Genomic DNA, 25,072 nt, shown 5'->3' with positions numbered 1-25,072 from the left:
AAGTGCACACTGTAACACATGTTTTCTTTCCCCTCACACGATGAAATAGAATAGAAGCATTATTGGCACTACATTTATGCCATGATTTACACAGTATTAGTTCACTCTACACAGCTTTCCTTTTCTTTTGTGGGATGACATGAAATCTTTTGTACTGATAGATGGTGCTTTATGAATAAATGTTTTGTGTTTTTTTAAGTGGGTGAATATTTTTCATTAAATACACACCAACCTGTTGTGGGTAAAGGTCCGGTACATTCTTGAGCCAACACTCAGTATAAGGTGTTGTCAGGTGGGCCTAATTCTTGCATACATCATGAGATTACAAGAGATTACAAGAGATTACTTTACGAGACAGTGGCTATGTTTACATGCACACCAAAATCTGATCATTACCAGATTATGGGAGTTATAACATTGTTAAAATGAAATGTAAACAGCAAAATCATCTGATGTGTTTCTGATCATGGTCCTTCTGATCACTCATATCAGTTTTTTCAGTTTTTATGTCATTTAAGTCATTTTAAAGCTCCAGGAATCAGATAATAATCAGATTTTGGTGTGAATGTAAACATAGCTGATGTAAATGGGAACTGGGAATCTCTAAAACTGTAGTGATGTGGAGCATTAGTCTGATATGCATTTACTTACATTATAAGAATAGTGGAAAAAATGTCACAATACAGAGACAATTTATAACAAAAGAGAATCACTTTATTAATGGATATGTACAGCACAATCCTAAATTAGAACATCAAGTCATTATTTAGACACTGTGGGAGACAATCATCTTCTCTATGTGTGCTTCTATCTATGTCCAAATCATTAAAATCTCCCTTATTGCACCAGAGCCTCACAGAGCAAAAGACATTAAATTATTCATCTTAAAAAAAAACCATTTAGCTCTGAGTCTCTCAAAATGAGGATAAATTAAAATGTTACTCTCAATATTTCCTGCTACAGCAACCTCCATCTGTGTAGCTTCAACCAAACACAATTGAAACGGTATTTAAGAAAATATCTGATGGCAGTTTATAAAAGGACAGATAAAACCCAAATCTTTTGAATAAAAAAAATAAAAAATAAAATTGTGATGCCAAGTACATTTATTAGTGACATAGCTTACATTATGTGTCATCTTTGGCTTCAGTTACACAGATACAAAAATATAACTGAATTCCTATTAAGACTCAAAATTCAGAGCTTCACTTTTTAAAAATACAGATTTAAACTTGAATAAAACTAATTGTATAATTCCAGATTTAAATATTTATGAACCATATGAAAGAGTCCAATGAAGGCAGTTAAAATTTTTAAATGAAAAATACAAGTCTAAGAATCACATTTCTGCACCTGTGTAATGTCAGCCTGTTAACTAGCCAAATTTATTTTTTCAGATTTAGATCAAACATGCTTAAACAGCCTTCTTACGAAATTTCAGCTGGCATAAGAGGTGTCTCGTGTGCTACTCTCTGTAAAACATTTGAGCATAAATGCAATAAAGGCAGGTGTCTCAGGGAAAAAAAATGAAAGGGTCAAAAACTCAATGAACTACATTGGCCTAATTAATGAGGCCAGTTTAAAATATAGCACAGCTCAGACAACTGTGACCATTATGTACAAATATTAGCCATGATAGGAGATCTATCTTATAAACAATAAATACTCTGCTAATACAGTCCAGTAAAAACTAAATGTAGTTTGAAAACACAATTCAACTCAGTCACTCAGTCCTGCCCCTTGTGGTTTCATTAAAAGAGCTACTACCATGTCCCTGAGAGCACCAAACTGAAACAGTGACACTACTTCATGAGAGCCAAAAAGGGTCTTCGTGACCACAGCGCCTCCTAGAGTTCATCCATGGAAATGCAACATATAAAAAAGGCGCGCAATTACAAATACATGGGCCTAAAGAAAAGTACAAAAAAAAAAGTCACAACAGAGCCCACAGCTAAATGATTTCTCTTGCATGCTTGTATTGCACAAATTTATTTTATACTTAGCTCTGCACTCTAGGTCCACTTTTACTGTTGCATAATTTGGTTACTAAAACAAGGCAGTACAATTCAATTATAATGAGCTGCTAGGAAATGTCTTCAACAAAATTAATGTTTTTGACAAAATGCATCACCTTCTTCTATAACTGCCTTTTAATAACACCTGTGAATACACAAAAAGGCAACATGGAATTGGTGGTCAGTTCAGATTGGTAAACTTCAAATGCAACTGAAGTGAACTGGAAATTGGTTGGTGAAAGATCCAAGTTGTTTTGAGAAAATTTTAGGGAAGTAAAACAGCCAATATTGTATAATACAAGTACATTTAGTTCAAATGATTTAGAAGGCACAAAGACAATTACTTATTACCTTTCTTTGAGTTCCCCTATCATTATTTTGTACACCACAAATATAATTTAACTCATCATTTAAACAATAAGCAAGCAATCAAGATTATGTGTTATACCCATGTTATGTATTGATATATTTTTATACTATGAATATTATCATCACCTTGTGCACTGTTACCATAATATGTTCCATACACAATAGGCTATGGACAATCCACTAATTTCAGTTCACTCTTTAATAACTTTGAGCAGCAACTGTCCCAGACCCATGTCACTGGAGCTTACGACTCTGCCACTTTCGCAGCCTCGAAGTTTACCGCCAGTTTCCTATGTTTCCTCTTGGAGGCGGAGCCAGGGGTGTGGCCAGAGGATGGAGGGTTTTGTCTAGGTGGAGTCTGGGGTGCAGCTGTTGATGTACTGGACTGGCTGTTCTCTACCGAGACATTTCTTTGGCCCTGTGGCTGGTCTACAGGTGGATTTGGGGATTTCTGAGTTTGGTTTCTGGCAACTGTTTGGGCTGCGCTGTAAAACTCTCTGTCCTGGTTTTTCTTGTTGGCTGACACTCTCTTTTTCGTCACCTGAAGGAGGCATATAGAGGATTAACCAGTATCCCAACAAATGTTTTTTTTTCTTTTTACTTTTCTTGCTTCACATAAGAGAATGCCCATTACACTTTATTAGTCACAAAGTATTATCACTAAATGGAGAGACAAATCTGTTAATGTTTTTGTCTTCAATTATTTAGAACAAGCTTATTCATGTGTTTAGTCTCATTTTAGTCCAAGTTTATACCCCTATATACAGTGCCTGGCCAAAAAAAAAAGTCGTCACCTGGATTTAACTAAGCAAATACACGTGGACAAAATTGTTGGTACCTGGTCGGTTAATGAAAGAAAAACTCACAATGGTCACAGAAATAACTTGTATCTGAGAAAAGTAATAATAAATAAAAAATTATTTGAAATTTAAAATGAAAGTCAGACATTGCTTTTCAACCATGCCTCAACAGAATTATTAAAAAAAAACAACTCATGAAACAAGCCTGGACAAAAATGATGGTACCCTTAACTTAATATTTTGTTGTACAACCTTTTGAGGCAATAACTGCAATCAAACAATTCCTGTAACTGTCAATGAGACTTCTGTACCTCTCAGCAGGTATTTTGGCCCACTCCTCATGAGCAAACTGCTCCAGTTGTCTCAGGTTTGAAGGGTGCCTCTTCCAGATGGCATGTTTCCTTTTGAGCATCTTTGGAAGGAGCCGATTTAGGTCAGGGCTCATACAAGGCCACTTTAAAACAGTCCAATGTTTTCCTCTTAGCCATTCTTGGGTGTTTTTAGCTGTGTGTTTTGGGTCATTGTCCTGTTGCAAGACCCATGACCTGCAAGTGAGACCAAGCTTTCTGACACTGTCCAGCACATTTCTCTAGAATCCTTTGATAGTCTTGAGATTTAATTGTACCCTGCATAGATTCAAGACACCCTGTGCCAGATGCAGAAAAGAAGCCCCAGAACATAACCGAGCCTACTCCATGTTTCACAGTAGGGACAGTGTTCTTTTCTTGATATGATTTTTCCGTTTGTGAACATAGAGCTGATGTGCCTTGACAAAACGTTCCATTTTTGTCTCATCTGTCCATAGGACATTCTCCTAGAAGCATTGTGGCTTGTCAACATGTAGTCTGGCAAATTCCAATCCGTCTTTTTTATTATTTGTTTTCGACAATGGTATCCTCCTTGGTTGTCTCCTAAGTCCACTTTGGCTCAAACAACGCTGGATGGTGCGATCTGACACTGATGTTCCTTGAGCTTGAAGTTCACCTTTAATCTTTTTAGAAGTTTTCTGGGCTCTTTTGTTACCATTTATATTATCCGTCTCTTTGATTTGTCATCAATTTTGCTCCTGTGGCCACGTCCAGGGAGGTTGGCTACAGTCCCATGGATCTTAAATTTCTGAATAATATGTGCAACTGTAGTCACAGGAACATCAAGCTGCTTGGAGATGGTCTTATAGCCTTTACCTTTAACATGCTTGTCTATAATAAATAAATAATCTCCTGAAACAACTCTTTCCTTTCTTCCTCCATGTTGAGTCTGGTACACATCAGGTCACCAAACAACAGAGTGAATGACCTGTAGCCCTATATATAGGCCCACTGAGTGATTACAAGATTGTAGACACCTATGATGCTAATTAGTGGACACACCTTGGATTAACATGTCCCTTTGGTCACATTATTTTCAGTCTTTTCTAGGGCTACCATCATTTTTGACTCTGACTTTCATTGGTTAAATTTCATAGAATGTTTTATTTGTTGTTACTTATGTCAGATTCCAGTTATTTCTGTGACCATTGTGAGTTTTTCTTTCATTAACTGAAGGGTACCAGCAATTTTGTCCACGTGTGTAGTTACGAGCCTATAGGTACGAGTCAGGTCTAGGTTCAGCAACAGTCTGTGCTCAAAGAATGAGGTCAGCTGACACCTGAATATACTGAATGACCAGGTTATTCCATCAATGGATTTTTTCTTCCCTGATGGTACGGGCATATTCCAAGATGACAATGCCAGGATTCATTGGGCTCAAATTGTGAAAGAGTGGTTCAGGAGCATGAGACATTATTTTTACACATGGATTGTCCACCACAGAGTCCAGACCTTAACCCCATTGAGAATCTTTGGGATGTGCTGGAGAAGGCTTGTGCAGTGGTCAGACTCTACCATCATCAATGCAAGATCTTGGTTAAAAATTAATGCAACACTGGATGGAAATAAATCTTGTGACATTGCAGAAGCTTATCAAAACAATGCCACAGTGAATGCGTGCCGTAATCAAAGCTAAAGGCGGTCCAACAAAATGTTTAAGTGTGTGACCTTTTTCAGCCAGGCAGTGTATAAGCCTGATATAAACCTGGTTTAGATCTGGTGATACTCAGAAAGCCAAATATCATGTTAGGTGGTACCATGCGTGAAAAGTTTGACAACCACTAGTTTATACAGATTACGTGTCAATTTTACCAAGCAGCTGAACATTTTGAATCAGCTAAATAGATAGAGTAACTTGGAATGACTGTACTGTGTAGCTTGTAACACAATTTAGGCATTTTCTACATTTCTTTAGAGTTACCTGTAGTGGGATGAACTGGTTGTGAGATCCAATGGGTGCAGTAGCTGGAGGTGGAGGGCGGACCGCTCCGGGGTAAGTTCCTGTTGCTCCATAAAACTGTGGGTTTTGTGGGTGATGAGGCGGCATGGCCATCCCCCATAGATGAGTGGGACCATAGCCCTGCGGAGGCAACAGCAAACCTACACAAGAGAAAACAAAGTACTTTAAGGAGACCAACTATTGAAAATGAAATATAAAGTAAAAAATCCTATTAAAGACGTATCATGCTTTAATATGGCATATAGTTTGAATCGATGGTGTGCAACATGAGCATAGATTATATTTTACATTTTCATCCATTAGCAAAGCATATCTCATTTCCACCTGCTCTTCCGCTTTACATTATGACACAGAAAAGTGAAACATACTTGAATAACATAAAAATTATCATCAGGAAATGTAAAGTTGCACTACGCTAACCTGGTTTGTTGAACATTGGATTCATGGGACCTAAAGGTGGGGGTCTGATCTGCGGTATCCCAGGGTAGAGAGCAGGAGGAGGCAGAGGTAAACCTGAGCCCACTGAGTTCTGAAGAAAATGGAAAGCAAAAAACATTATTTTAAGTTGCTATATTAAGTTATGGTTATATAGCCATCAGTTTGCAAGTACCAATCTTTGAAGAGCGAAGAAGGCTGCATTCTCCTTGGCATCGTTTTCAGACTGACACTGGGGTCCATGCACCATCAGCCCATTGGACAGCTTCACCTGACACACTACACCCTGTCAAGGCAAATGCTTCAACTGTCAAAGCATTCACGTCATGAAGCACTCTGAACGAGAAATGTCCTCTTTTTATATTGTTGTACCTGTCTGTTGCCGATGAAGCTGAATTCAGGAGGTGCCATGCCCAGCCCCACGCAGACACAGGCCAGCTCGGACACCTTACTGTTCAGTACGGGGTGCTGATTTATCATAGCAGCTGATGTTGTGGGAGAACTGTCCACATGAGGCGCATTGATTTTTGCCGCTAAATGAAAAAAAAGTGTACAGTTATATGACAGTTCGTAGTTATTCTCTGTAACTTGCAAACCGTTTTACCAATTTTGTGACAATTTACAGATGCAATTTTCCTTTTTTCCTTTCTTTATGAGTAATGATACTTAAGTATCTATATAGCCCACAATTTCAATTTCTCTGTTTAGTTGAGGTGTGGTTTAGATTGTGGACATATGGGGAAAATATAAAACATTTATTCTTCTACTGTGTTCATATGAAAATGACGGATGTACCCTGGGCTTTATCATAATATGCATGTACTGAACAGAGCAGGATACAAGCCAAGAACAGCAACCAGAGATGACCTGTGTGCACTGTATGTTAAGTGCTTTTGAACAAATACAAGTACAAAATATGCCTAAATTCTTGGTTTTCTACATTCATACAGTGGCCATAGCTATATATTAAGATTAAAAAAAAACAAAACTTTTTACCTAGTTTCTTGGATGACCGTCTCCTGTTCTGCTGATGTCCATCAGACTGGGCAGAATCTGTTGTTGAGGGGCTTCCTGTTCCTATACTGTCAATCTTTAACATCTCCTTCAACACCATGGTCCCCTTCTACAAAACAGTACAACAGGTTATACAACATACAGGCATAATCAGCATCATTAATGAACAGATCAATTTTCACCATTGCAAATGACTGTGGCGATAATGGCTCGTCTGACTGGCTCGTGGATGGTTGAGAAGGAGCAGGCGGAAGTGCAGTTGGCTCTTTTGGAGTTGAAATCTTGAGGTTAGCCAAAAGGTTCTCAAATTCAGTAGAGGTCTAAATCAAGATAAAATAAATAGTGATTAAACCTAAAATGCAATTGTAAGTACATATAAAGTAAATATGTGGGAGAATACCTTGTTGGTGTTTTGTGTGGGCAAAATGGAGGAAGCATCTTCATTTTTCCTCAGCAGTCTGATGCCACCAGCTTGGGCCTGCTAATATCAAATATATCATCGTTTTTTACAAAGCAGACTCAATAGACTTTTTACACTTGACACTTTTAAAAGACTTGCATCATTTTGCCAGTGAGCAGGGGGTTTGTTTGGAGGTCCAGAGTTCTGCAGAGACTGCCAAACATTGCTGTACTCATCTTTACTCTAGAGAACAGACCAATAATATTTAACTATACACAACATAGTCCGTATTCATACGTATTTGAGATAATAAGGTAATCACCTTCGTTTGCTTTTGGAGAAGTCTTGGAGAGTCTCTTTTGCCTTGGGGTGAGCCTCTCATTGCATGTTTGTTGTTATGCTAAATAAAAAGAAAAAAATACATATATATGTTTAAGATTTAATGGATTTCAACTTCCTGACATGTGCAACATTTTGAGGACTTTTTCCCCGTTTAAAAAGACACAATTTTCATCATTCATAAGACGACACTGAACTTTGTTTTGTGGCACGGCCTAGTAATTACATACTGAGCATAAACTGGGTGAACAAATCTGCCATCTGACAGCTATACTGCTAAGTCCACCATTCTGACCTGTTCACCAGCTCAATTTTAAACTATGGGCATTATAGAAATCTCAAATAATAAATCTAATCAATAGTTGTAGAGCTGAGACAGGGCTTACTTGTGTGGGTATGAAAGGAGATCGTGGCGAGTGGTTGAGTCCTCCCAGCTGTCTGTTGGAGTTGTTGGGAGTAGATGAAGGCTGAGGTTTGACAATGGCGGTGAGTTTGCCTGTTGTATGGTCCACTCGAGCTCCATGGGACAGGTTTATGAGGGCGCAGGGAGGCAGGCGGTACCCTCGAGGGGAAGCACATCTGAAAGGACAAACATACATGTGTAGTATGGAGTTGTAGGTCTTCTGGACCATGTATCCACTCAATTAAGAACCCACCTGAGGGTAAGACCTCCGGCGAATTCTTCATCAAACAACACTTCATAAAGAACATCTGCCTCCTTTTCAGCTGTACATGGATTAAACAAAGAGATGTTCAAACATATTATAAATCATTCACAGTTTTACAGTGATTAGTGCGTTTTGTGCTCACCTCCTTTGATGCCAATAACAGTTCCTCTAAGACCCAGTGGCACAGAAAAACCCTCCCTGACGTTCACCACTCGATCGAACAGTCGATACTCCGCCTCTGGGTCCGGTACCACACCCTGCTGCTGCTCTAGCGGCTGACAGGAAATTACAGTAACTGTTATTGGTCCGGTTTTATTGTGAATGCTGTTCTATATAATTAATAAATAAATAATTATGACCTACCCTAAAGAGCAGATGAGGTTTCACTGTCACACGGACTTTGCGAGTGCTCTTTTTCACCTGTTAGAGAATAAATGTTAGTGTAGACAGAAAAGTCAATTTAGACTGATATTAAGAGAATATATTTTCCCACCTTGGCCTTTTCCACTGCCTCCTCAATCTTCTCGACAATGGCCGAATCCAGCACCTGAAGGTCACATGACGCTCTGCTCATGGAACTCACGGGGTGGCTCTTCAACCAAGCTGTGATTCTCTGCCACTTTCTCAGCTCTGCGCACACATCATTTTTTTTATTACAACATTTGTTAAAGTTGTTTTTTAGATTATGTAATTACTTAAACTGTGGATTTACCCATTCTGATCTTCTCCGGGCCAAATGTCATCCTCATAGAAGACATCATCATGAGAGTTTCTTGACACAGCCGTGAAAACCTCAGAAAATCTAGACAACAATAACACCCTCATATTTAGATCATTTGTAGTTACGATATGAATAAAGCATAAATGATATAAAAGAAAGAAATTGACCTGTCCAAATATTCAGCCAGCAGCTCCTCCACAGCAGCAGAGTACAGCCACTCTTTTTCAGTTTTTTTGGTGTAGCCGGGCACTTCCTCATTCTTCTTGTTGAACTTGAGGTTTAGACCAATATTGGCTCTCTGCTCTCCACAGGGACTACACGAGATGAAAGGAAAAGGATATAATGATGCAATTCATCATAAACAATAAAGCATATACCAAAACACACTTACTTTTTCTTTGAACCTCTGCCAATGAAGATGCTCCCTGAAAAGCGGGACACGAGGTAGCTGGTGATCCCAAGACGAGAGGCCAGAACATAGCCAGGACTGTACTTCACACAGTATTTCTACAAAAAGATACATTGTAAGCCAACACATTCCGCTGTAATAACATATTCTGGCAGTGTACCTAAAGACGGCATTACATACATGCTGGTTTTGTATTAAAGAGTCAAGCTGCGGCTCGTGTGGCAGGCTGAAAACCACTCGCACCCGTCCATCTTTGATGACATCACTAGAGTCTTGCACCTATGATAAGACATAAACATTGGACATATTGATATTGAATTCCCTTTTAAATTATTTTAATAAGACCAATAAAAGCTTAATAAATAACCTTCTCCCATAGCGCCATAGTAGGGATTTCCAACCATGAAAACCGCAGTAGATGGGGAAAGAGATCATCCAGGCTGGTGAAGTTCATTAATGACGAGTAGAAGGCCCCTTATTTCCTATACATACATTTTTTAAAACTGTTATAGCTACATATGAAACTACACAAAAAAAACATAACAGAAACCATGACTTTATTAGTTACCTTGACAACAGGCCTGGTACGGAAAAGGTAAAACCTGCTTGGCCCACTGTTTCTCCAGCTCAACAATCCCATTTGCTTTAGGGACAAACTTTCTTCCTGTCAGCAGCTGGCCGTATATAACCACATCGATCTCATTTGTCACAATGCCTTTTCTCTTCAGGTAACTATGTAAAAGACATATTGTGTTTAGAATAGCCATTGGAATATGTCATTGGTATAAGATACATGTTTTGGCTTACTGTTCTGTGATTCCCTGGATGTCTTTTACCCAATCTTTCTGCTCTTTATCAGAAAGACGTGACACTTTGGTGGGAGGTGGCGTGGAGGGCCTATTATACACTTTCTGGATACCATGACATTCTTCCAGAGAAAACCTACAAAATAATATTTACATTAAACTTCTTAAACTTTCTGAATATATTTGAGGGCAGTTCCTTTGTATGTGTGGTCACAGCTCCAATTGTGCAGTAATGTTAATTAAAATATAGTGACTACAAAAAGTATTTCCAAGGGTCTCCACGTACTTGGTCTCTCCATCGGATACTGCAACAACCCGGGCCTCCTCTAGATGGGGCCAGTTCACAAATATGGCCTTGCCCAATAAATCCGCAGCAACATTATCACATATCTGAGAATGCACATAAAACATGAATATGATGAATAATTTAAATAATAAAAGGGTGAAGTGACAGCAGTAGAAATTTTGGCTCACTGCTTCTCCATCTTTGTTTGATAGGATTTCCAGCATCATGTTCTCTCCTCGGCTGCTTTGCTGGAAGACGACCACTCCACTCTTCTTCTTATAAAACTGAATTTAAAAAAACAATCAGATTTATGGCATTTATGGCATGAATGTAGCAGGCCCGCAATGAGTAATAGTGACTACAACACAAGTGACACAACAGCTAACACTGTACTGCGATAAGACATTTTTATCACAAAGACAGTGTCCAAATGTATTCTTGTTTTTAATAAGGAGAACTTTGAAAATCTTAAAACGTAGAATATTTACCTATCAAAAGGTCTTGGCATATTATTTATTTGTGGTCTAAATTTTAGTGCAATAATGCTAGTTGCTGCCCTTGTAGAAAATGATTCTTACCTTATGTGGGATATGTTGTAGCGTTGGGAAACCACAGAAGTAGAGGGCTGAGCGGTCAACGCGCCTGCTGACGTGATCCAGTGGTACATGCCAAGCATCCATAGGAATAGTCTGTTGCCTGTTAAAATTATATGATATCTTTAGAAATCCCACAGGCTCTATTTTGTGTGACCTTTTGTATGGTGGTCTACTTTTGTGTCGAGCATAATTACCTAACGTGACAATGGATTATATCAGGAAACATCTGGGGCAGACTGGAGGCATATGTGAACTCGCTCTCCTTGTCATACATGTAGACAGCACATTCAGTATGGCGGTTCCTGGCTTTCTCTGCTTTGGTCAGCTTTTCATTGCAAGGGTCCATGGCTGCCAACAGCTGTTTCTGTTGAATACAATTCCAAATACATATTAATTTCAGTTAGGTAAAATTAAATTAATTTGTACTTGTAGTTAATATTTGAGTGTACCTCATCAATGAAGGGAATGAGCACAACAGCCTCCCATTCCTGTTGCTTTCCATTCAAATCAGTTTTGAAATCTAAAGGTAGTACTCAAGAATGGAGAAAACTCGCTGGTCATAAGGAACTACAAAGAAAAAATATACAAAATATAATATAATATAACACCAAAGTAACGAAATAAAAGCAACATACCCGGTAAGCATTACAGTACAGTATTCATATTTACTTATACTGACATATATTCATGTTTACTTACTCTGTAGCATTCTGGTAGCAGTTCTTTACTAGCTGAAGGTAAAACTGCTAACAGCTGCTGGAAAGGCTATGAACGGCTTTTCTGCAGGTCAAAGGTCAACTTCAACTCAGATAGGTTTTTTATGTCAGAGAGAAAGGGGGCATAGTGATAGGGGTTAGTACCTAAAGAGAGAGAACAAGTTAGCAAAGGTATGTACATTAAATGACCTGTTCCTTCTTTCAACTTCACCTAATCAAGAAATACATTACATGTTTTTGGGTTTGTTTGTTTTTTTTTTCTTTCATTTGACAACAAAATGGTTAACATTTATTTGAGGTGCAGCATTAATGAACAAAGAAGATTTAGCATTAAGGCAAGTAGTAATATAATAATTGTATGCATTTACAGAAGCAAATACTCACCAGCTCCAAGGATCTGAACACCGTGGTAATAATAGTGTAAAATCCACTGAAGTCCTTCAACCATAGCCCTTTGCCTGATCAGCAAGAAAACTCACTAGAGAAAAAGGGACATGGTTACATTTACTTTTTAAATTCTGGTCCAAAGTTATGGGGGAGCTTGGTAAACGTAACACTCACTCAGACACTACATCCACTCCCATCTTGGTCATGTAGTAGGTGCGTTTGTATTGTCTGAACTCAGTTTCAAAAAGATCATCCTCCTCTTCCTCGTCTTCTGCCTGAGCACTTTTCCCTCCTCCAAATGGTTTCTGCCTGAGAGGTCATGTCTACCAGGGGTCGAATCTATGAAAACAATTAGTTATTTATTACACAGTAAAATATTTTTCTTTGAGCTTGTGCACCTTTTGTACCTTATCATTGGAGTCACTGCCAAGAAGCCTCCTCTCTGCAGCCAGACCAGCTGCCTCATTGAGATATTGTTACCCACTTTGCTTTCAAACCACTTCAAGTCCACAAACACCTCGCTGAAATTTTCTCTGTCAAACTGAAATATAAATATGAAAAACATTGTCAGATTTTCCACATATAACCAATTTTGAAAAGGGCAATTATTAAAAATATTGCATTTGCCCTTTTCTTAACTTAATCATCAAAATAGGCAGTAACAGTTTGTAGAACTATCTCACCTCAGAAAGCTTCTCCAGGTACTTCTCAAAGTTTCGAAGGTTCAAGTGGCCATTTTCATTCAGATATCCCCCTACACTGGGAAGCACGCTGATGTACGTCTTGTACAACATTGGCAGAGCATCATGATTGATGTGAAGATTGGGAAGATGAGGAATGAAATCATTTCCCACAAAGAAACCCCATTAAATCCAGTCGTCTATTATCTCTCCAAATCATATTTAGAACCTAAATGGTTCCTGATAAGAATTTAAAAAAATATAATGTGATGATAATATGACAGCAAATGTTATACATACCATAATTTAATGTGTAATTTCTTACCTTTAACCCAGAAAACTCATAATCAATATATTCTCTCATCAGAGACAAGTGAAGCAAATGAAATGTTGTCTCCTCTGGAGCAGTAATTCTAAAAATGTACAATTGAAAACTATTACAAACCAAAAATGTTAATTACAGTACAATAAATTGTACTGAGCTAACCTTTTCTGAGATTTCTTGCCTCCGAAGCGGACCTCTTCTCTGAGCAGCGAAAAGTTTTGTTCATGGCTGGTCAAGCCTAACATGATCTGTCACACAGAAATAACATGAAATGTTGCATTTAGCCTGAAAAAGTTCCAGTAAAATACTCCCAAATATTAATATACCAAGTCAGCGTCCAGGCCATACAAGCAGTGTCGGGTGTTGGGGTCATGACTTGGCTTTGTATTTTCAGATCTAATGAACTCCATGATTTTATGTTCACCCTCTCCAGGAGTCTGAAGAAAGAAAAGAGGTGTGCCAATGTGAAGTCAGTACAGTAAATATTTTATATTAAAATATTTAAAGAAGCATATAAAACCCACCTCATGCCCAGAGAGGTACACTTTGACCTTTTGCCAAAGCTTGTCAGTAGAAATTTTACTGTGGACAAAATATTTGAGCTGCTCTTGTAGTCTAACCATAAAATCAGTCCCTGGAAAATGAGTGTTCAGTTTTTCAAAATTAATTACAGTGGTAAAGAAGGTCCTAATAATACATGAATATACTGTAGCTTACTATTATGCATTATTTAAGCACATACAAGAATAGATTAATTGAGTTTCAAGGCTTATATCAAATCATAAAATCATACAGTTCGTTCTCATACCCGGAGTGATGCAGTTAGAGTCAAAGCGAGCCTCTGTGGGCAGGACCTCTCCTTTCTCTAAGGCCTTTTTAATCTTGTCTTCTGCCTCTTTGGCTGATCTGAGTGATTCATCCAACCAGGCACACAGAGAAAACACAAAGTAAAAGTAGGGGAGTCAGCAGAAAGCAGTATTTTGTCATCTTTTACACATGATCCATAGTGAAAAAGTGTTTTTTAAAGCTAAAGCAAAAACATGACATAAAATGTAAAAATAAACAAAAATAAAAAAGTGAGGTGGTGCATTGGGTTGTCTGCGCTTTACCTAAATCTGCGACCTCTCTGCTGGTTCATCTTTGCCCTTGGGGCTACACCGTCCACAGCCATGAAGAACACCTTGCGTGGCTTGATGATCCTGAAGAGCACCTCCAAATAATGGAAGATGTCTGCAAAAATCTTCTCCTCAGAGATTCGAAAGTGGACATCCTCATCGTTTGGGTGGGAGCACTGATGAATGATGCCATTCATGTCCAAATACAAATTGTCAAATTCAGGAATCTAAGCAAAATAATGAACAACGGGAAACGGATACATTAAACATCAAATTGTTGGACATAATACAGTCATATTATATCAAAATCTCGTTCATAATTGCTTATAATAATGTCTTATTGTGGTCTTGATTTAATGTGAAACACAAAACAATGTTCTGCAATCCAATATCAAACGAAATTTGTTCAAATGTTAAACAGTGAAAATTTAACTGAACAACATTTTACAAACAACTGCCTTATGCAACTTGGGTGAAACTGACATCCAGCTGATGAAACAGCTGCTTTGGTCGCGCAATCTCGCGCTTTAGGATAAGACATTTTATACATTTTAATTTTTACCTTAATTTTCCCTGTTAAACTTATAGATAGACGTCCTTAGACTGCAGTTAATCTTACAGATCTACTATGGGATCTGATGACACTCTTAGCGCTCACTTACAGGGGGGCTTGCTGACACGGGGAGTTTATTTTTGTTTACTCCATGAGCGCTGTTGCTTTAATGTTAAGTGGTCTGTATCATGGTTGATTAAGCATGATCCCATCAAACAGCGAAATAACCAAGACAATCTTTGTGTGCCCTTTTGATATTCATAATAATGAGTGGTATTCTATGGAACCCTTTAGTCGCTGAAAAGAAACCAAAGACAACAATCTAGCGTTAATACAAAACTTACAATAAGATATTGTTTTATATGCTACTCTTTTATTAATATTCAAACAGATAATTCCCAAAGATGATGAATCTACAGAGGGCTTTCTTTGATTCAGCGTTACCTGATGTTCTTTCACAACTTCACTCAGACACGGGTAGCGCTCCGAAATCCATCGGTAAAATTTAGGGACTCCCATCTTCGCAGCAAATTTTCCAGATTCACAGTCAAATTAATAACTTGTAAATCCCCTTAAGTTGTTGTTTCACAACAAAAATGGCTGGATTCAGTTTAGAATTGACTGGGCTACAAGAACTTGCTTTGAGAGGGTTTTGTTTCCAACAGCGGCTAACAAGCTAGTTGTCCATGGTCCCACAGCTAACAAGTTCCGCCGCCAAAGAGAAACAAAGGTTCCGGTTTGGTGCCAAGAACATGGCCAAGAATAGCAGGTCTGAGTGTTGTGGATCTTTAATGTTCTATATATAATTATATTATTCTACAAAAAACTATGGCAACGAGCCAAAACCAAATGTGATTTACAAATATTTTAAGATATAGGTACAAAACACCTCCCTTTGATCATAAAACAGACCAGTCTTTCCTAATTTTCATCTGAACAAAAGCTTTGACTTGAAATCTTTCAGGTTCTCAAGTTATTACAACCACTACACTCAACTGCTACTAAAATGTCTTTCTGTATTTATTACAAACAAGCAAAACTAAGATGTTTGGGTCTGTATTAAGTTCCATTAAATGGGATATGGCTTTAATTGAGGCAATGACTTGATATACTAGGGGAAATACACTGGACAGAGTGAAATTCAAATTATATTTATTATAACTGGTTTCTCCTGTACTGAAAAAGAACAAGTATTGTACATACAAAGAAAAACATAACATAAAACAGACAAAGGGAGGATTAAAACTTCACATAGACACATAATTTCTGTATGTTGTGCTTTGGCCTTTGAAAGAGGTTGGTGCATCAATTATTATGGGATTTGGAAGATGCACCCTTAAGATCAAGAGCTTTATTAAAAAGTACATAGCAGAGAATTTGACCTAAAACCACAAAGGAGTTATACTGGTGCTGATAGAGCTTTACAAAACAAATGCTTTTCAAAGTCTTTTGTTCTGAATGGGTTCAAGTTGATTCCTCTGAACTTTCTGACATTGTGATCTTCAAGCTTATTAAAATAGAACAACTGATCACAGCAGCTGTTCTGGCAGCGTCTTCACTTTCTACTTTCAAGGGCTGTGGTTGCACCAAAACCTTTCCTGTAGAGGATGATGTATTTTGTGAACTTGTAGATCCAGATATGGGTCTTCACACAAGCTCCAGTACCTGTGAAGACAGAAAAGCTGGGTTTAAGTGTTAGCATTTCACAGCAACAGGCTATTCAGTGTAGCAAGGTTTTATGGTCAATATCTGTCAAGCAAGAGATTCTACTTATGGGACTCGTGAATAAAGTCTTGCAGTCTGCTGCAAGATTAAAGTCATGTAAAATTTAAATAATTAATAAATAAATTTCCATTTCCAACATTTACCATGAGCCAGTATTCAAATGAAAAACAATAAAAAGACAAACCTTGATTGTTCCCTGACTGTTTGCAGCGATTAACACGTTTGACTCCTGAAAGTAAAATTCAGTGAATTGATGTTACACAAAATGTATGTCCATCTTTTAATATCTCAAAAATGTATGTAAACTCACTCCATCTGGCAAGGCCCTCCAACAGACTGCACTGACAAACTCATTTGTGTCATCTTCTTTTTTATCTTTGTCCAAAACACTTTTCACTGTGTCAAATTTAAACGTTAGCAGTGTTTTTGAAAGTCCTTTGTAGTATAAGTACAGCGAGTTGTTTTCACTGCCTGTAGGGAAAAACACAAACACAATGATTAGACTGATTTGCCAATATCTCAGAATGATTTTCTTCAAAGTTTTAAGTAAACACTTACCACAAGCCACATAGTCTCCATTGGAAGCCAGACCGACAAAGTTCTTCTCATTGATGTGCCCCTTAAATGAGCGCAGGCAATGGGTTTTGTTGACATTCCATAACTTCAGCTGACTGTCTGTAGATCTGCAAGGTTCAAAGACAAATTTGAGTCAAAATGTAAAAAAATATATATTAGGTTGGGGGGAAAAAAACAGTACTTACGCAGAGACAATTTCATCTCCATTTACAAACTTGGCATAAGACACAGCCTTCCTGTGGCCTTTGAAGACCATGATTGGCTGCTTAGTGTTACGTAGATCATAGTAGTGAACACAGTGGTCTGTCAGACAAAAGAATAAAACATTCTTTAAGCACTCTGCCAATTCGGCACAGTGATGAATCCATGAATAATACTTAAAATTCACAGAATTGTATATACTACTGTATACAATTATCAAAGAAGCAGTTAAGGGTTACCGGTATTTATTTTAATTAGAATCTGTGGTTAGTCAAGTCTGAGTAAACTTGGAAGAATTAAGCAAAGCACACTGTGGCCTACCGACAGGAACTGTGCTCACCTGCACATCCAAAGGCCAGGTGGTATCTGGAGGTTGGACTGAATTTAACACAGCAGACATTTGCCTTGGCCTCAATACTGGCCACTGAGTTGTCAAGATTTGTTGACCATAACTTCACTAAAAAACATATTAATAACTTCAGTACACCCCAAACAAGTACTTGAAATATTGGATTCAACCCCAGTTTATCTACCTTTAGCATCATCTGAACCTGAGGCTAATAGCTTGGGGTCCATCAGATTGAAGTCGACACTCCAACATCTCTTCTCATGTTCCTGGATATTGTAAAGATGATTTTTTTTATGTCCCAAAAATTGATTTACAACAAAAGTAAGTAAAATATTGTCTCCTCTTAGCCAACAGTGAAATAATGTATGTACCTGGTAGACTTTGGACCTCTGGCCGGTAAATCCATCCCACAGGATGACAGTACCCTCATAGTCACTGCTGGCCAGAAGATTCTTGTGATAGCTGCTCCAGCTGATACAGCTAATGGACCAGGAAGAATTAGATATGCATTTCTATAGAATATATTTTTCATATTTTGTCAGTTCCTACTTTTTACCTGATTTTAGAATTGCAGGTCATTTCATTGACTGGATAGTGAATATCTACTGCATCTTGGATCACAGTGCCATACTCAAAGACCTTTATTTTCTTGGTCACTCCGGCAATGGCAAAATAGTCACAGTCACGGTCAAACTCAATACTAAAAACAAACAGATGTCACTTTCACTTCCAAATGGAATATTGACATGTTTAGCTGAACATGACTGTTTCAAACCTGGACACAATACTAGAGCCATTATAGAGGTCACTGGCGTAGGAAAGGGTGGCCAGAGGCCGAACAGAGTTGTAGCGGGTGAACTTTGATAGACACTCCATAAAGTCATCTAGCTGGTTCAGATTCCTGCCTTCATCTGTCAAAAATAATGAACTTTATTATTTCTACAATTGGTGTTGATTGCACAGATTGCCCTGAAATATATTTTTAAAAGAAGAATTGTCATGGTAACAGCATGATCCATACCTGTAATTCTGGACATTTTGTTGGAGAAGTAACACTGCTCCAAGTCCTCAAAATGTGCCGTCAGTCTCTTTCTTCTTGATGCCAGTGTGCTGTTGTACCAAGTCTGTCTTTTACCCTGTGATGAAGCACCAAACCCTGGAGGCTGATTGTAGTCTGGTGTATCAATAATACTACAACTGTAAAAAAGAACCAAAATGTCAAGTTCAAAATAAGCAACATGAGACACAAGCTGCACAGAAATAGATGATAATTGAAGAGTACTCATTTTCCAGAGCTATAATTTGCTGCGCTGTACCTGGGAGCTGGAGAGGGAGCCTCCACATTAGGCACTGTGCCATCTGCCTCCATCATCGGAGAATATAACCCACTCATCTCCTGGAAAAGTGGACACAGATGTTAATTAGCACAATAAATATGACGGCACAAATGTACAAACTTTACAAAAGTGTTTCTATGGAGGGCAGGATTGTTCTGATATACCTCAACACGTTTGATGTCCTCTTCAAGAAAGTTGAGCTCTTTCTGCAATTGCTCTAGTTGCTGTTTATAGAATAACAAGTACAAATTATAATTTGCTTTGAATTAATTATTTTAAATTCAGAAATGCAGAAGTACCTCTCTTTTGTTTCTCCTTGCTTCTTTGAGAAACTCCATGAGGATTTGTCTTTGCGCTGCTTGAGATTCCTATTGGAAAAAGATTATTTGGTTAATTGATCATCATGATTATTCAGGTCACAATACAAGTGTAAGGACATAAAGATAGTGTTTTTATCTGGCATTTTGTGTCACATATTAGTCAAACAAGTTGATTTAAAAATGCTTTTCAGATACTGACATCTCTACTATAAAGAAGCCATTATTTGTAACTAATAATAATAATAATACATTTTATTTATATAGCGCTTTTCAAGATACTCAAAGTCGCTTCACAATACATACAAGAATAAAATATCACAAAATTTACAACATTAAATCAAACATTAAAAGCAATTTTGAACAGGTGAGTTTTGAGATAACTGTTATTGAGAAAAGTTATTTTGAAAGTTCCTCTTGATGATACAAAAAGAGGAAGAGTGAAAAAACTAAAACAGAGAGATAAGTTAAACATTACAGCTGGATTTCGAACTTAAATACTAAATTTGTAGTTTTTGTGTTTTTCTAATGCATTCATCACATTCCCAAGTTTGACCTTGGCTTCTTACCGCCTCAAGTTGTTTTTTCTTCTGAACTAGGAGCTCCAACATCAGATTCACATTTGCTAGATCAAGGTTCTCTTGGTCTGGACTCAGAACATCCTGGAAGACCTGCCACCTGGACCCATTCTGTGTGCCACAGAGCATTATCAGCCTCAGAAAAAGTAGGCAAAGGGGATACTGCACACACAGTATGATGTTAACTCACAGGATGATCTAGTTTCAGTCTTTTCTCTTCTGATCTTTGCTTCTGTTTAAGAATCAGCTCATTTACTGCGGAAAAACAGTAAAGAAGATAAAGATGAATGAAAAAACACCTGTCCACATACAGCTGATAAAACAACAATACAACAAAAAATAAATATGCAACTAAAACAATAAACTTACCAAGAAAGTTTGGATACAACTGATCCACATTATCAACAATATAGTTACATTTCGGACACCTGTTGCTGTCTTCCAAACTTCGCCGTATGCATTTGAAACTGTAAAACACATTTTTACTTGGTAATGAATGCATAGTGACTGTATGTTTTGGTTTGAAATAACTTAACTTCAGTGTACATAGATGGCAACAAGCAGCCAAGCTTGCAACTACAGCAAACACAAATTTATTTCCTTATTTTGTTTTGCAGGGACTGACACTTACCAAAAACTGTGCCCACACTTTGTCATGTGTGCTTCTTCAATCATTTCGAAACAAATAGGGCTGTGAAATGGAAACAACATTAAAAACATGAACATGAAAGTCTTCCAGAGCAACTGCCACTTGTGCTTATACTCACCAGACAAAATCGTTACTTTTATCCTCATAGGAATTTAATAGTCCGTTGTAAAGAGGAGCTTGGTGGAGGGACCTCTTTCTACTACTTGTAGAAGCAGAGGGTCTGTTTAGTGAAGCAAATCCGGGCCTGGGTGACGGCACAGCGGACAAATTTGGCACCGACAAGCCGCTGTCACTGCCGGTTGCTGGTGATGCCAAGCTCCGAGAGGTGGGCACCACATTAGGAGAGCTGTTCCCATTACTCGTGACCGTGTTGCTGCCACCTCCGCCGGGATTGGAGCTCCCGGTGCCTCCTCCACTGCTGCTGCTGGTCCCGGGCACTGAGCTCGCTCCCCCTGCGTTTTGCTGCGGTCGGTTGCTCGACATGGTGCAAGGCCAACTAAAACTTCCACAAATGCGCTTTCTTGCTGTCTAAACCATCCGGGCTGCACCGATGTCTGGCTGCTAAGTTACAGCAATTGGCTAACTAGCTTGTTTGTATGCTAACATTACTGAGATTGAACTGTGTCCAAAACATCCAGAGAAATTCAGATGAAACGCATTTGCCTGGACTGCAGCACTGACACAACAACAGGAATGACTCAGATAAAAAGAATAAAACGACACGGAAAATACAAACGTTAGAAAAATAAAATAAGCATTAGTTTTACTGCGTTGTCCAAGAGATTAGCCGGCTGCTTCTGTAGCTACAAGAGGATCTGGAGTTGACTCTGTTGTTGACCAGGTGCGCAGCTCTGGTCGTGTCGTCAAATGTCGACCTCTAGTGGCTTGGAGTAGAAATACATTGATAAAGCAAGGCACATATAAATAATACATACAATAATAAAACATCAAATACAATACAAAATACATACTTTTTTTTAAAGTAATGAATTAATTTTATGTTATTTTATTTAATTGGTTTTACATAGGCCAAAGGCAATATTAAAAAAACGTAAAATGTAAAAATATTAGTTTTTGTTATTATAAGTTGAAATATAATCATAATTTTAGGATTGGTAACAGAAAACTAGCTACAGCCCACTACCTCCTCATTGCAAAGTCAAAAAATAAAATAGGCCCACAGGAACATTTTTCTCTGTGAAAAAGTTGTGTTTATTTTCTTAATATGATAGAGCTATTGCTTTGCCCACTCCTAGAACATAAAGGAGCACTATATGGGGCTTTGGAACTCTAGTGGAATATTATAATTTCCACCTACCTCAGAAATATACAACACTGTGTCACTGTGTTTTTCTTTTTTTGCCAGGATCAGATTATATTCCTTTACATCAAATAGCGGCAGGTGGGTCGGCAGGTCAGATTCACCAAACACAGCCAGGGGCAGGCTCTGTCGCCAGCAAAAAACACTGTCTTGTCATTCAAAACATCCACCTGCAGCTCCACAAATAAAACCCAAGGAGTTCCATCATATTCACACTCACAGTTAGTGCAGTAGCTACTACTGGCTTTTCCAATGTCACCTCCACAAGGGCAAAATAAGGGATCCTAAGCAATTTTCCCTTGTTTTTGTTTTTGGAAAGAGTTTTATGTGTTACAGAGCGCAGAATTTACAGCAAGAGGAAAATTACACGATGCATTTAGAATGGAAATTAATTTGCAAGGAGAGACCACCATGAAATGTTTGTGATGGTATTAGGATGGATTGGATTTTGTCATGTTGGTCCGTAGAATATTGATCTTGCAGATATAACAGAATGCCATTTAATCAGTAGCCCCTCCTATGCACACATAGCCTCACATATGAGGCAAAACATTTGAACCATTGGTAACAAAACCACCTGCCACATAGTGGGGGATATGTTATACTGTGTTTTTGCCCCCTCTGCCCCTCTCCATTCTGGGACTGTCTGTGAAAAAGCTGCCTGCATCTCTTTCTTCCCCTTCTTATTTGTCCTGCACATCAGCTGAGATTTTTGCTTTCTGCTGGACCCTCTCTTCAGTGTGAGGAGGCACACCTATAGAGGAAGGTTTGAGGTGCAGAGTACAAGAGGACATGGAGATTGCAAGTTAGAGAGAGAGAACGAGACTGGCAGCAGGTCTGGGGTTGGCTGAGGTCAAGACCCACCACGCTCACATGAGGGATAATCTGGTGGAGGTCCTTTGTACAGTGGGGGTGAGGCCCATTCAGAGCCCTGTGCACAGGCCACTGCAGACTCTTTTGTGCTCTGGTCTCTTCTCCTTCATCCCCCATTCCCTTCCATTTGGTTTCTTTCTCTCAAACCCTCCCTCCCCGTCCCCTTGTTTCCTTTTTTTTCCAACACAGTTGCAGCTGGATTTCAAAGAGGCTCTTTGCCAGCAGAAAAAGCTGAATGTTGTGCAGGCAGATCCTCAGTCAGGCAGCCTGGGATTGTGGAATTTCCTGCCCTCCCACTCTTTTAGGAAACCGTTTTGTTGCCCCTTTAGGGGCCCCTGCCCTAACTGCCAGTGGCCTTCCTCCGGCATCTCCATCTCCTGCAGCCGACGGCCTGTTTGCAAAGAGCCTGAGAAAAAACAGAGTGCATAGGTCCAGCAGCACAGTGCAGGAGGGTTGAGAGCAGAGCTCTGGTCACCTACAACTCAAAACATAGCTGATTTCAAAACTACTGTCTCTAGCCTGGGAGAACTGTAGTCATTATTTCAGTCTGCCATAATTGTTAATAGCATCATACATTGCCTTCTCTGTTTGCAGCTACACTTAACTGTGCAGAAATGTGCATTAAAAGTGTATTCATTTCTTAAATGACCATTAATGTCTCACCGGGTGTGAAAGAACCCTATTTATCTGACATGTCTTTTTATCTATACCTCTGCAGTTATATAATGCACAGCTTGCCCCTTCTTCTCACCCCCTTTTTGCCCACGTTCTCCTTCACAGGATTATTTTCCCGGGCTCCGGTGAGGCCCACATGGAGCGCTGAGTTCGGCACAAAGCAGGTAGCAAAACTTGGATGATAAACCCTTACACAAGCTCTTTTCATGTGTTGGGCAGATGTGGCTGACCATGTACCAGTGAGGAGAGCCAGAGCAGGAGAGGGAGAGCTGTGAGATAGTTCAACACAAGAGAGCGGAAGAGGGGGCCCCTGGGAACTTACCTCTTTTCACTTTTGAAGAGTGTACCAACAATAATGTAAAGAAATGTTGAAATGCACTTACACAACAGCCAATCCCTCACAAACATTATATATTCCATATATACTATATATATATATATATATATATATATTCATATATATATATATATATATATATTATATATATATAATATATATATATATATATATATATATATATATATATATATATATATATATATATATATATATATACTATATAATAAAAAACAACCAGTAAATCATAAACAAAACAAACAGCACTTTAATTTCCACAACATTTGATTGGAGATATTCTTTATATTCACACAATGTGTTTCCAGTTATTTAGATTCCTTTCTTGTTTTGTTATTATTTATAGGTCTTAGTATTCAGCTGCGTTCTTGCCATGGATATGAGCAGTGTGCACAGACAGAGAAGGATTTCCCTTGTAAAAGTCTGCAGTGTTACAGCCAGTTCTTTGCATCACTGCCCCACCTTCTTTCCCCTCTCTCCACCTCCAGCCCATCACTATCCCTCGCACCGCGTGCTGTTACAGTGGGAGCAGGGGCTTCCCTGATAAAAAAAAAAAAAGTCTTTGGACTCTGCAGAGAGAGAGAGAGAGAGAGAGAGAGAGAGAGAGAGAGAGAAGAGAGAGAGAGAGAGAGAGAGAGAGAGAGAGAGGAGAGAGAGAGAGAGACTGAGATAGAGAGAGAGAGAAAGATAGAGAGGGAGATTGAAGAGTGAATGGAGGAGCATATTACTACTGCATGGACCGGTGTATCAGCCAGTCACTTTGAGGCGCGCACAACCAAACGAGGACGCACAACCTCAGGGTTCAAATAGTTTATTAGGTCTGTTTTTTGTTGCTCTGCAACAAAAGCCTTGGATTTATACGTGAAGCGTTTTGACTCTCTGGAGTGACTCACCTTTATTTTTATTTCAGCCATATTTTTTGAAGCAGGACACATCTTTTGATGCTTTCGTTTTTCAGGTAACAGAGGCGTCACAAGATTTAGGTTTTATTGTATGCGTAATTAAGTAACCGTTCAAAACAGTGAATTAAATTGGACTCCTCATGTACAGTGTGCTTAAAAAGCAGTGATTATTTTCATCTTGAAATGTTCTATAGTGTGAATAAAGACCCGTGCAAAGTACAGAATATAGCTGCAACTGCGCAGCGAAAGACA

General features: G+C 38.6%; 2 protein-coding genes across 2 annotated transcripts; both read right to left on the bottom strand.

Moving 5' to 3' along the window:
• Positions 1 to 733: 733 nt before the first annotated feature.
• xrn1 (5'-3' exoribonuclease 1) lies at positions 734 to 15,654 on the bottom strand. The gene is given in 43 exon segments (XM_055228330.1): positions 734 to 2,925; positions 5,474 to 5,652; positions 5,933 to 6,041; positions 6,123 to 6,233; positions 6,320 to 6,480; positions 6,944 to 7,070; positions 7,144 to 7,281; positions 7,362 to 7,442; positions 7,521 to 7,604; positions 7,684 to 7,761; positions 8,087 to 8,279; positions 8,357 to 8,426; positions 8,511 to 8,643; positions 8,732 to 8,788; positions 8,862 to 8,978; positions 8,980 to 8,998; positions 9,081 to 9,170; positions 9,257 to 9,403; positions 9,481 to 9,596; positions 9,679 to 9,779; positions 9,869 to 9,919; positions 9,922 to 9,972; positions 10,067 to 10,230; positions 10,306 to 10,440; positions 10,591 to 10,694; positions 10,779 to 10,874; positions 11,169 to 11,286; positions 11,381 to 11,550; positions 11,636 to 11,717; positions 11,719 to 11,753; positions 11,886 to 12,046; positions 12,287 to 12,347; positions 12,349 to 12,376; positions 12,464 to 12,764; positions 12,767 to 12,830; positions 12,973 to 13,209; positions 13,295 to 13,382; positions 13,457 to 13,542; positions 13,621 to 13,731; positions 13,819 to 13,928; positions 14,103 to 14,200; positions 14,404 to 14,636; positions 15,407 to 15,654. Coding segments are annotated over 43 exon segments (5,067 nt in total). The 5' UTR covers positions 15,482 to 15,654; the 3' UTR covers positions 734 to 2,628.
• Positions 15,655 to 16,098: 444 nt separating this feature from the next.
• On the bottom strand, positions 16,099 to 21,556 carry cop1 (COP1 E3 ubiquitin ligase). Its single transcript, XM_033982502.2, has 19 exons — positions 20,813 to 21,556; positions 20,677 to 20,736; positions 20,415 to 20,512; positions 20,236 to 20,300; positions 20,037 to 20,156; positions 19,450 to 19,518; positions 19,315 to 19,374; positions 19,130 to 19,209; positions 18,835 to 19,010; positions 18,589 to 18,724; positions 18,370 to 18,513; positions 18,185 to 18,293; positions 17,998 to 18,079; positions 17,805 to 17,921; positions 17,449 to 17,566; positions 17,246 to 17,370; positions 16,998 to 17,158; positions 16,872 to 16,916; positions 16,099 to 16,627 (listed from the first exon to the last, which is right to left on the bottom strand). The coding sequence occupies exons 1-19, from the start codon at positions 21,175 to 21,177 to the stop codon at positions 16,610 to 16,612; spliced, it is 2,148 nt and encodes a 715-aa protein (XP_033838393.1). The 5' UTR covers positions 21,178 to 21,556; the 3' UTR covers positions 16,099 to 16,609.
• Positions 21,557 to 25,072: the final 3,516 nt, after the last annotated feature.

This window comes from Periophthalmus magnuspinnatus, chromosome 17, assembly GCF_009829125.3.
Source record: "Periophthalmus magnuspinnatus isolate fPerMag1 chromosome 17, fPerMag1.2.pri, whole genome shotgun sequence".
In the NCBI taxonomy this organism is placed as follows: domain Eukaryota; kingdom Metazoa; phylum Chordata; class Actinopteri; order Gobiiformes; family Gobiidae; genus Periophthalmus; species Periophthalmus magnuspinnatus.
This window is presented reverse-complemented; position numbering and strand designations above follow the sequence as displayed.

Excerpts from the sequence above, each read along its gene's own strand:
- cop1 (XM_033982502.2), bottom strand. The coding sequence starts at position 21,177 with ATGTCGAGCAACCGACCGCAGCAAAACGCAGGGGGAGCGAGCTCAGTG. Across the intron at positions 19,519-20,036 it reads AGAAAAAACAACTTGAGGCG|GAATCTCAAGCAGCGCAAAG; the intron begins GTAAGAAGCCAA and ends TTTTTCCAATAG. Across the intron at positions 18,725-18,834 it reads CAAAATGTCCAGAATTACAG|ATGAAGGCAGGAATCTGAAC; the intron begins GTATGGATCATG and ends TATTTTTGACAG.